The 12794-nt window shown below is 37.4% G+C and overlaps 1 protein-coding gene across 3 annotated transcripts in view; it reads left to right on the forward strand.

The window, feature by feature from the left end:
• Nucleotides 1-8209, forward strand: part of NIAP (Major facilitator superfamily protein) — a 61156-nt gene extending 52947 nt beyond the window's left edge. For all 3 annotated transcript variants that reach the window (XM_089154790.1, XM_089154789.1, XM_089154791.1), the window contains one exon: nucleotides 7711-8209. In XM_089154790.1, coding sequence (XP_089010916.1) covers nucleotides 7711-7941 — 231 coding nt within the window. In that variant the 3' untranslated portion in view covers nucleotides 7942-8209. The remainder of the gene's footprint in view (nucleotides 1-7710) is intronic.
• Nucleotides 8210-12794: the final 4585 nt, after the last annotated feature.

The following is a 12794-nucleotide window of genomic DNA, read 5'->3' on the forward strand; positions in this document are numbered from 1 at the left end:
GACTACTATTCACTTAACTAGAGATCAGATGTGTCATGAGAGGATGAAGCACATTGATGTTTGGTATCACTATGTCAGAGAGTTAGTTGTTGAAGGCAATATCCAAGTCTTGAAGATTAGTACTAAAGACAATCCAACTGATATGTTGACAAAGCCTTTATGTATTGCCAAGTTCAAGCATTGCTTGGACTTGATTGGAGTTAGGTTAGATTAAAGCTTAACCCATGAAGGGTCTATTGGAGAAGATAAAGATTATTTAGCTTTATGGGAGAATTCAGGTCAAGGTGGAGATTTGTTGTGTTGTGACCTGAATTCTTATACTCAATTTCGAAGACGGACCTACACTGACATTTGGTGGGCGACCCGAGTGATCTGCTTTTGGAGATCTATGGTGGAAGCGGAGGGTTTGGGCTGATGGATTGATCCGTTTACCCAATTGAAGTCTATATATATATATATATATATATATATATATATATATATATATATATATATATATATATATATATATATATATATATATATATATATATAATTCGCCTACCACATTTTTGAGAGATTTGAGATTTCGGTTAGGGTTTTGGGTGAGAGTTCTTGTAGCATCATTCTTGGCAATTGGTTGTGAAATCTCCTTTTTTTTCTCTACATAGTGAAAAACTCTTCCTCTTCACCAGTGGACGTAGCATACCACATTGATGTGTGAACCATGTTAAATTTTTGTGTGTTTTGGTTTTGGTTCTGTTTCGAGTCGCTATTTCTTGGTGTTTCTTTTAACATTACTGCTAATGTTTCATTCTTTGAGTTTGTTCCTTATTCTTCTGACACTATGCATATCTTTTTTTATTGATGTGGGTCTCTCTGTTATCATTTCTTGACCTATTACAGACAGACCACCACCTCCACCTGTTCAGACAGAAATCACTGTTGTTTATTGGTGATGTCTAATGATCTCTACAGTCTCTCCTTCTCCTACAGCTCCTTCACCTTCGCCTCCTCCACTCGTGGATCTTGTGATAAGCCCCTCTGTTTTGACCTTGATGTTCCAATTGCTCTTCCTAAGGAACTTAGAGTTGTGCTCAATATCCTGTTTCCAACTTTGTTTTATACACTAATATTTCTCTTAATTTTTGTTTGTGTTTATCTATCATTGAGACTCACCCTTTTCCTAAGAATTTGTTTGAAGCCTTGTCAAGCCCTAGGTGGATTGCAGTAATGACTAAGGAATTGGCAGCCCTAGAGGAAAATCATACTTGGGACCTTGTTCCTTTACCTCCTGGGTAAACTGCTATTGAATGTCGCTGGGTGTTTGTAGTGAAAGTAAATTCCGATGGTATACTTACTAGATTAAAGGCTAGACTTGTAGCCAAAGGACATGCTCAAGTTTATGGTGTGGACTATTTGGATACTTTTTCTCCTGCTGCAAAGCTTACTTCTATATAGGTCCTAATCTCTTTAGTTGCTACATATCATTGGCCCCTGTTCCAGCTGGATGTGAAGAATGCTTTCCTCAATGGGGATCTCTATGAAGAAGTCTATATGGAGCAACCTCCAGGGTTTGTTGCTCATGGGGAGAATGGTTTGGTGTGTCATTTGAAGAAATCACTATATGGTCTAAAACTGTTCCCATGTGCATGGTTTGGCTGGTTTACTTCAGTTGTGACCTAGTTTGGTTTGACTCAATGCAAGAGTGATCACCTTGTGTTCTACTATCACTTAGGTATAGGGAGGATATGCTTAGTTGTGTATGTGGATGATATAATCATTATTGGAGATGATTTAGTTGGTATTGATGCATTGAAAACCTACCTACAGAAATAGTTTTAGACCAAAGATTTGGGAAAACTCAAGTATTTCTTAGGGATAGAAGTGGCCCAGTCTAGGAAGGGAATTGTTTTGTCCCAATGAAAATATTTGATTGACTTACTATCTAAAACGGGGATGATTGGATCCAAATCTAAAACTTATGCCTGAAGATGGAGATGCCCTTAAAGATCCTAAGAAGTATAAAAGGTTGGTTGGAAAGTTAAACAATTTGGTTGACTCGACCTAACATTGCTTTTCTAGTCAGTGTTGTGAGTTAATTTCTATCTAGCCCTCGTACCAGTCATTGGGATGCAGTTGTGCACTATATTGAGATATCTTAAAAAAAGCTCCTACATGTGGGCTTCTCTACACAGATCATGGTCATAGGAGAATTGAAGATTTTCTGATGCAGATTGGGTTAGTGCACCGAGTGATAGAGAGTCTACTACAAGTTATTGTACCTTTGATGGAGGGAATCTTGTGTCCTGGAAAAGTAAGAAGCAAACAGTAGTTGCTCGATCCAGTGCAGAGTTTTAAGTACCAAGCCATTTCAGTTGTCACTTGTGAACTAATGTGGATCAAACAGTTATTGGGTGAGCTTGGCTTTAGTTAGGAGTCTCCTATATCTCTGTGGTGTGAGAATCAGACAGCTATTCACATAGCATCGAATCCCGTCTTTCACGAGCGTAGAAAGCATACAGAAGTTGATTGCCATTTTGTTCGAGAGAAGCTTCAACAGGGACTGATCTCCACTCATCATATACGAACTGGAGAACAACTGGCTGACTTATTTACAAAATCTTTGGGGGCAAAAAGAGTGAGGTATATTTGTAGCAAGCTGGGAATGTTTGATGTTATTCTCCAACTTGAGGGGGAGTGTTGGAGGGCATTTTGGGAAACAAGAAATAGGCTCGAGATTTAGTGCTTGGCACTAAATCTCGAGCTGAAATTTGAAGGTTGTTTGAGTCCATATTGGACTCTTATTTCCCTATTTGAGTTCAGTTGTAAGTACTAGATTTCTTTGGAGTTCCTCAATCAATTGAGACTCCTCTCATTCTCAATCTTCTTCTTCTTCTTTCATCTATCTTCTACAAATCTTTCCTTCATCTTCTTCATCTCAATCTTTCCTTCTCTACTCTTATTCCATATTTATACATGTAAAGAAGATAGTCCAGAAATGTAAGATTAGATTGGCATCTTTGGAATGTAGGATGTTTAACAGGTAATAGCCTAGATTAAGAGATGTTATAAGGAAAAGAAGGATTAATATAGCTTGCATTTAAGGGGACTAGATTGGAGGGTAAAAAAGCTAAAGAGTTGGGTGACTTTAAACTTTGGTATACTGGGGATAAAAGTAATAAAAGTGGCATAAGTATAATAGTGGATAAAGATTTAAAGAACAATTTGGTGGATGTTAAAAGATTAGTTGGTAAGATTATTGCTATCAAACTTATAATGGAGAAAGAGATCATAAATATAGTTAGTGCATATGCACCTCAAGGAGGATTGGATGAAAGTCTAAAGTTACAGTTTTGGGAAAATATAGATGGATTAGTTCAAAGAATTCATCAATGAGAAAAGATTATCATAAGGGGTTGATCTAAATGGGCATATTGGAAAAGATCAATGAGGCTATGTAAGTGTATATAGAGGATATGATTTTGGATAGAGAAATAAGGAAAGCATCTCAATTTTAGATTTTGTTGTTGCTTTTGATCCATCTATCATAAATATGCACTTCGAAAAGAGAAAGGAGCATTTAATTGCCTTCAAAAGTGCAAATCATAGAAGCAAAATAGATTTTTTCCTAACTATAAGGTCTAAGGTTTGATAGATTGTTGCGCAAGGATTGCAAGGTGACACCAAGAGAAAGCTTACCTACACAACATATAATAGTGGTTTTGGATGTGTGCTTAACTCAAACAATAAAAGGTGTGAGGTTAATTATCCTAGGATAAGGTGGTGGAACTTAAAAGGAAATAATTTGAAATCTTTCACTAATGAAGGGGTTAAACAAAGAAAGTGGGAATTTAACGGGGACACTAATACAATGTGGAATGAGATGGATACGTGTATTAGGATATAGGAAGGTGGCTAAAGATGTCAGGTGAATCAAAGGAAAGCACCATTAAAGACTTGGTGCTGGTGAGGTTTTAGTAGCCATGAAGAATAAGAAAGCTAGTTTTAAATATAGAGGATCTGCAAAGGTATAAGTTGGCTAGAATTGAAGTTAAGAAAATTGTGGAAAAGCAAGGGAGAGAAGAAGTAGACAAATTTATATAATAAGCTAGGCACGAAGGAAAGGGAAAAAACTATTTATAAGATAGCTAAGATAGGGACAAGAAGAGTAAAGATCTAGACCATGTTGGATGTATTAAAAGTGAAAATGGTGAAGTACTAGTACATGATGAGAACATCAAGAAGAGATGGCAAAATTATTTCTCTAGTTTACTAAATTAATATACTTAAAGTTTTGTGATTTGGGCATTACACTATTTTGCCATGGTACCAATTTTTAAACATATCTATAGAGAATTTGATATCCAAAGTAAAAGAAACTTCAAGGAGGATGAAAATAAGCAAAGCACACGGTCTTGATGAAATCCCTATAAAAGTATGGAGGAGCTTAGGAATCTATAGGCTAGCTTGGCGGACCAAGTTGTTTAATAAGATTATGGGCACAAGAAAAATGCAAGATGAACAAGGAAAAGCACCATGGTTTGAAACTTGCAAATTTCCCATTTTGGGAACCTCGAAACGAAAAAGTAGGGGACCAAAAAAAATCCCAAGTTTCGATTGAAACCGTCAAAACTTTGTCGAAACCTTGAAACCTATCGAAACTTGGTTCAACCCAGCAGCTGGTTCATGAGAAAAAAAAATTCCCAAATTTCGTGGGAAACATGGGAAATTTCATGGAAACCTGGGACTTTTTCCTGCAAGTTTCGTAGCTTTCCAAAATTTCAATTTTTTTTGTTTCTTTCATGTCTCCCCAAATACCACGACAAATACCCCCTCCATCAGGACTTCCCTATCCAAATTGCGTATTCCCTCAAACTGGTTATCTTAGGCATGTTGATGACCAGACTTATAAAGTTACAGTTGTCGATTACCTTGACAATCATAGGCATAAAATGTTATGGATGTCTATGTTCGTTGGTTGGAGGAGAGGATGTTATAGGCATTGTACTACTTAGCTCATAGGATGGATCCACCGAGGCACTCCTCTTGGCACTGAGTTGTACTTTCGTTTTATTTTCAGTTACTTTGTATTTGATGTTTTGAAGTTAGAAATGATATATTGAATGTTATGTACTTAAATAGTTAAGTTTGACAACTCTACATTGACGTTATGTACATTGAATGATATATCTACATTGATTTTTAGTAAAATACAGCCAATGTGTTCTTTATACTCTAATTAGCTTAAATACAGAGTCTCACCCTAAAATACTTTCTAAGACCTGTTGAAACTTGCACAAAAAAGCCCAAAGTTTCCTAAAAATTTGTTTCCCACCTAGGTTTCCCATTTTCACCTGGTCGAAACTTGTGTTTCCCTCAAATTTTTTTTTTATGGTCAGTTTACAAAAATAGAGGAGATATTCAAATCTGTAATAATTATAGAAGCATTAAACTGATGAGTCATACTATGAAGTTGTGGGAGAGAGTAGTTGAAACCCATTTGAGATAAGTATTATGGAGATCCAATTTAGCTTTATGCTAGGAGGATCTACAATGGTTATTTACTTTAGTAGGGGACATATGGAAAGGTATAGAGAGTGAGGAAAGATCTTCATATGGTCTTAATTGACATAGGAAAAGCTATATCAATGATCAGCTTTAAATGCATATTTATTTGTATAATAGACAAATGAACCAAAGACATTCATGATGAGTTTCCTTGGTGTATGCTTTTTGCTGATGATATTGTTTTGATAAATGAGACGTAAGTAGGGATTAATACCAAGTTAGAATCATGGGAAGCAACTTTGGAATCAAAAGGCTTTAAACTAAGTAGAAACAAAGACAGGAATGAGGATGTTAAGATGGATGAGTGGCAAAATTAGGAAAGATAAGATAAGGAATGATCATATTAGAGCTAGTTTGGGAGTAGCTTTAATAAATTTTAATCTACGAGAAAATCGTTTAAGGTGGCATGGCCTTATTCAACGAAGGCATGTAAATGCCCCTGTACATAGAATTGATTTAATTGAGATTGAAAGAATCAGAAGAACTAGGGGCAGACCTAAGATAACCTTAAGAGAAGTGGTAAGAAAGGATATGCATAGCTTAGACCTTGTATCTACTGTAGGCTCAAACAAAGTGGATTGGAAGGCAAGATCCCTGTAGCCGACCCCATTTAGTTTTGATAAGGCTTTTTGTTGTTGTTGTTGTTGTTGTTGTTGTTGTTGTTGTATATTGTCTTAGTAGAGTATAAGATACAAGTTGGGATTAATACTAAGTTAGAATCAAGGAGAGCAACTTTGAAATCAAAAGGCTTTAAAGTAAGTGGAATAAAGACAGAATATATAGTGTGTAAGAAACTTGATGAGAATGAGATTCCACAAAGCAATTATTTTAGGCATCTTGGGTCAATCATAAATAAAATAGGTAGGTGATATAGACGATGATGTCTCCCAAAGAATTAAAATATATTGGATGAAGTGGAGAGGTGCGTCCAGACTCTAATGTGATCGATGTATTCCTTTAATGCTTAAATGGAAATTATAGGATTATCATACAACCATCTATAATGCATGGTGCAAACTGTTGGACTCTTAAAAAGCATCATATAAATAAACTCAAGACCCATTTGATAATCCACAGAAAAATAGTTTCTGGTGTTTCTTGCTTTGAGAAGCAAAAAAATCGGCCAAAAACCATTTGACAAAACCGTTTTGTTTCACATGTTATGAAAGTTTTTGCTTAGAGAAACACTTGTGATGCAGCAACTACGTCTATATTTCTTGAAGCAAAAATTGGGTGTGGGTTGGGTTTAAGTGAAATAGTTTTAGAAGGGGTATTATGGAATTTGCCATTCAAAACATAACAACGACAAATTTCATAAATTTTATTACAATATCCAAATTTATTTCAAGAAACAAATTTTAACAAATGCCTATGGGTATTTTTTCTACTTCCATAAGCAAGTTTTATGAAATGCCTAAAAAAGTGTTTCTGCTTCTAGAAACACTCAGAACTGTTTTTGGTGTTTCTCGACGCAGAAACACTCGATGAGTTATCAGACGGGTTCAGTTTAGCAAAAACAATGATACTAAGATGGATGAGCGGCAAAACTAGAATGGATAAGGTAATGAATGATCATATTAAAGTTGGTCTAGGAGTTGCTATGATAAATAATAAGCTACGAGAAAATCAATTGAGGTGGTACCAACATGTTCAACGGAGGCCTATAAATGCCCATGTACGGAGGAGTGATTTATTCTAGATTGAGGGAATTAGAAGAAATGAAGACATACCTAATATAACTTTTTGAGAAGTGGTGAGAAAGGATATGCATAGCTTGAGCCTTATATCTAGTATAGTCTCAAATAGAGCTGGTTGGAAGGCAATGATCCAAGTAGTCATCCCATTTGCTTGGGACAAGGCTTATTGTTGTTGACTTCTTGTTCTTGATTGCTAATGGAGTTAGTTGTATGTCATCATTAATAAAGCAATGCTTAATTTGTGGAAAATCTGAATTTGAGATTCATGGGGTAGACCCAAAATTAAATTGTTATTTCTTTGATCATTTGAACCTTGGTGATGAATGGTCACACCTTAGGACTATTGGTCTGAACAGTGAGCATGACGGACCAAAAAAACTAATATGTCCATGTTATCTTATGTGTGCAGTTTGCTTTTCCTCTGCCAAATAACTAGTGTTTCCATGTTGATCCTTTCATGTAGGTCTACCCGACTTCAGTCCGAACAACAGGTTTTGGAGTTGCAAGCTCAGTGGCAAGAGTTGGTGGAATAATATGCCCGCTTGTGGCGGTGGCATTGGTAGATGGCTGTCATCAGACTGCAGCTATTGTTCTGTTCTTAATCGTTATGTTTGTTTCAGGGGTTTGCTGTCTGCTTTTCCCATTTGAAACCAAGGGCCGTGAATTAAGTGACACTATATGTCAGTCGAGGTAAATCTTTTCCTAGTATGAATTTCTATTGCTCTTCTTACGAGAAGAAATTGCTGTACAATTTGTACCCTTGAAAACTGAGCAGTAGAATCACACCAGTTCTGAGCCTTTCTGATCCATTAAACTTACAGTTGAAAACTGAGCAGTAGGATCACACCTGTTCTAAGCCTTTCTGATCCATTAAACTTACAGTACTATCTGGGAACTGAGTGGATTGTATTCCCTTTATTGAATACATAGTCAATTTGTTCAATGGAAATTATGGTGTAGCAGGGAATGCTGTCATTTTGGGCTACTGATGATAGATGATAACGAAGATAAACACATGGTTGCCAGCGTCTTGTTCTTGCCCCTATTAATGTGTCTCTTGAACTGCAAGAAATGATCTCTTGTTTTACAGGGCAATGTTATCTCATAAGTCCACCTCCCTCCGAATTGAGTTTACTGTGCTCCCCTCACATCACTGCTAAATATCTTGTCTATCTTGTGACTGTAAGAGGTTGGCTCCCTTCCCAATTGTAAGGTGGAGTGTGATAGGAGCACCATTGGGGCTCCCTCCAAGGATTGCTAGGTTAAGCCCTTTGTAGGATTTGGCACAGTTATAACTTTTTACATCGTATTTTAGTGAAAACAAATTTTATTATCCGAAATGTTCAAGAACTTGTTTTAGTGCCTAGATGCATCTTGCTTGCCTATTCGGCATTCGTTCCACAAGATGAGCAATTGGTCATGTTTAGAATTTTGAGCTCGTTAAAATTTAAAAGATGGGCGCCTCAAATTCTTAAGAAAAAAAGGATTCAAATATATTTGGAATGTTTTTTTTTATGCATTTTATTTTGGGATGAGGGCATTTTTGTCTTTTTACAAAATAAGACTCAATTTCTTCTCAAATAGTCTCTCACATGTTCGATGGAGCGATATAAAACAAATTTAGGATGATAATCTCTGTCTTCCTCATCTTTATATTGAAACCATCATAAATGCTTGATCCATACCAAAAAAAAAAAAAAAAAAAAATTTGCTTGATTATGAACGTGGCATTAGTGTAAATTGTGAATATAATGGTATTTTTATTTTTTTTCTTGGGTAGAATATAACGGTTCAGTTCTTGGAGGAATTTGGTGCTTTTCATTTTGAAGGCCCTGCGAGTGTGACTCAAGGCTTCTAGGTTAGATTCTTGGCATTTCGTTGGATGTATTCTCTCTGATTGCTCAATTTCTTTGTAAATTTGAATCCGTTGTTGAATCTGGTTTTTCCAGATTAATTACCCTCTTTCTTATTAATAATCAAAATACCTTATCACTACTATTAAGTATTAACTGATTTAGGCATTTCGATTCATTTTTTGATATTATTTCAATTATCTTTCTCGGATTCTTCAATTTATTTATAATCTGATATGCAATGCGTGGATCTGGTTCGACTGGATTGTTTTCTCCATCTTTTGGTTAATAAACTTGATGTTTCTTTCATTTATAATTAACTAATTTTATATGTGCATATTAGTTCATGCTTCTGCTGCTGTTTGTGAACAATTTATAGTGTAATCTGGCTCGGCTAGGTTGGGTTTTGGCACTGCGTTAACAAAATCACTTCTATTTCTATTAATTTGTTAAATATTGTATATTTAGTGCTTAAAATTATTGCATATATTTAATATTTTAATATTTTCTGATGCTCTTTTGGATCTAGATTATCTCAGATTTAACTAATCTGTTAATTATATGCTGCAAAAATTGTAAATTGGTTTAGACTCTAGTGGACACTGGTTCAGCCAGTGTTGGGGAGTTAGAGTGCTATTATTTGTTGAATTTTTGTCAAGAATAAGCTCAGTTATGTTTGATATAATATTCTGAATTATTTTTAGGTGTTTTTAGAAAACATTCTTGATACTTGTATGTTGTACGTGTGTATTTAAATTTAGTTTATTATATATGTGATTTTTTTGGTGTTGATGAGTCCGAAATCTTTTTAACCTCTAGATCCTTAATGAAAAACCTGCAAGATAGGGTTAGACATGTCCCAACCGCATGGTAGCGTGGTCACCTCCGAAGGCTAAGTTAGTAATGGATCAAATCACAAAGCTCTGATTAGTTACAGAGCTTTAATTGAAACGATAATGGAGGGAAACAATTTGGATACATCTGTTGGGTTTAAAGCTTTACTTTAATATAGGATTTACCTCTTATTCCTGATCGTTGGATCCGTTCGTATCTCCTCTTGGTGGCCGTTAGATCTTAGGGTTTTTACCTTTCCTTTGGAGATATGGGCAGTTGCCTTTCTTAGCACGATCGCCCATCTCACGTTAGTGGTAGTTACCCTTTATAACTCGATCATGTATCCCAAACTCTTCGGGATCACATTTATCCCCATAACCTTAGGATCCCTTTGTCCTAGCGTTAGTTATTGATTTGAATTCTGGATCGACCCAATTGTGGTCAAGCCCGTCCCAACTGGAGCCCATGACCCAATCGTGGTTGGACCCAATTTAGAGCTATTTCATCCTCATCATGAGCTCCCCAGGCCAAGCAGTCGGGATAACCGAGGGCTTGGTTTGATTTTTACCGGTCACGATCATTGAGATGAGGTAGATAGAAGGCCAAACGTCCTCCCGATCTCAAAACGTCGCATTTATTGCACTAGTCTGTGTAATGGTACATTTTGAACTGCCCATGGTTCTTGTAACCTGTTCCCTTCACGCCACGTGACCTCTGTCAGCCGTAATCATCATCACCTCTAGGCTCGAATAGATAGTCCGTCGTAGTCGTTGGATAAGGTTAATCTTATCCATTAGATTGAATCACAAAACGTCGCTCGGTCTTGACCGTTGATCCAAGTGCATCTTAGCCATACACGATCTAATGTTTTGCCTATTTAAACTCTTCCAGACTTCTTCAACTTTTACCGTCTCATTTGCAAACTTGTATGTCTTTGAGGTTTCTCTGTGTTCACTCTGCATTTGCAAGCTTTTCAATCTTCAGGCTTCAATTCTTCTCCAGTAACCTTAACAAGTAAGTTCATCAATCCTTCCTTGTTGTTTCTTTCACTATCTTTCTTTACTTGCTCTTTCGGGTTTGGGGCTCTGTTCTTGGGATTTTTTTTTTCTCCTTCCAGTAGAAAATCCTTCTCTTTCCCTGCAATGGGCAGTGGAAGAACTTTTGATGAGGCTTTTTCTGGTAACGTCGCCGGATGAGATGATTCCGGTGACCAACCTACTCCCTCTGCCTCCGTTGAGTTATCCAGGTGACAAAGGTGATCCGTAGTAGGATTACCAATCGCTGGCTTGCCTCTATGGGCCCAAATTGAAACCCTAGGGAACCCTCAGGGAATACCTTGCCTTCCTATTCCCAAAAACAAAAGTCTTCCAAAGCTATAGCCAAGGCTTCCCGACCATCTAGGTGACCAGCCCAAGGTCCCAGTTTCTTCGTCTCTCACTTCACTAACGAAGAGTTAGAATCTGCTTCTGACTATTACTCATTGCCTCCGTCGTATCTCCTTCGGGTACCAAACCCGAACGAGAGAGTTAGCTCTAACCCTCCGAGGAGTTTTCCCTTTATTTGGACACCTTAAAAAGTGGTGTTAGATTCTCGTTCTTCTCCCCTTTATTCTCTGAAAATTGAATCATTGGGAGGTTACCCGGGGATGCTTCTTCCGAATCGCTGGCGTCACATCGTCGGCTTCCTCGGGCTCTGCTTTGATCTTGAAGTTCAACCTTCTCTTCCTTTATTTTCCCATTTTTACTCTATTAGTAAATCCAACCCTTCCGGTTGGATTTTTCTTTCCAAGCATCACAAGACCGAACTGCAATGGTCGGGTGGCATCTTAGCTGAAGGTAGCTGCCCTTCTAACCATAAAGGGTGGTGTCATGGTACTTCTTTTGCCGAGCGCCACCATCCAAACTCAATTTTCCCGATGGCCTGGAATCTGCTCGACTCCTATACCTAGGTGAATCGGCTTTGGCATTAACTCCTGACGATGAAAGTGCCATCAAGAAGATTAAATCCATTAAGGCATGTCAGGAGATTCATGGTCTTGTGATGGAGTATGAAGCTCTCCTTCAAATGTGGGTCTAGCCCCGGTGAGCTTCCTGAACCCACTTATAACTTTGCTGAACTTAATTTTACTTTGAGTTGTTCACTATATATGATTTGTTGACTTTGTTTTCTCCATCATGCAGTGCCTTCAAGATAGAATCCGAAGGCGGTGAAGGCCTTAGCTGCTAAAGGGATGGAGGCAACAAAAGACAGAACCCCTCGGGTGAAGAGGAAAGAGCCCGAGGGTGTTGTCGCCCCCTCCCCGAAACCTGCTGCACAAGCCCCCAAGGGGGTTCTAAAAATGCTTACCGAAGGTGCCGAGAAGGGAAAGGCACCCGTTGAGGTGGAAGAGCCCACCCATGAAGATGTCATCCTCATTAAGAGGAGACATAACTTGACCGATGACGTTGCATCAAAGAAACAACAAATGGGTCTCGAGGAAGGGGAGATCTATATTCCCCAATGGAAATTGAAAACGACCGATTGCATCACTAAATATGTACTCTAGTCTCACCACACCATTTTAATCTTAGAGGTAAAAAACAAAAAAGTTAAGTGACACATTAATAGACAAGTTTTTTAATTTAAGGGAAGTGAACTTTTAAAATTTCATTACAAACATCATACTTTTCACGTGATTGGTGATAGAATCGTCCGGTGTATTTATGAAAATAGCTCGAATTAGAAATCGTAGCTGTTACACACCCTACAGGCGGAAGAATGCAGCCAAGACTTGTCAAGCTAAAAAGAGAGCTTGCGTCAAAATGTCGACATGTGTCCGTGACTAATCTAATGGTTGGAAAAAAGGTACTCTTGTCAATTT

Source organism: Hakea prostrata, chromosome 5 (genome assembly GCF_041222555.1).
Source record: "Hakea prostrata isolate BN-2017 chromosome 5, UWA_Hpros_2, whole genome shotgun sequence".
NCBI classification, from domain to species: domain Eukaryota; kingdom Viridiplantae; phylum Streptophyta; class Magnoliopsida; order Proteales; family Proteaceae; genus Hakea; species Hakea prostrata.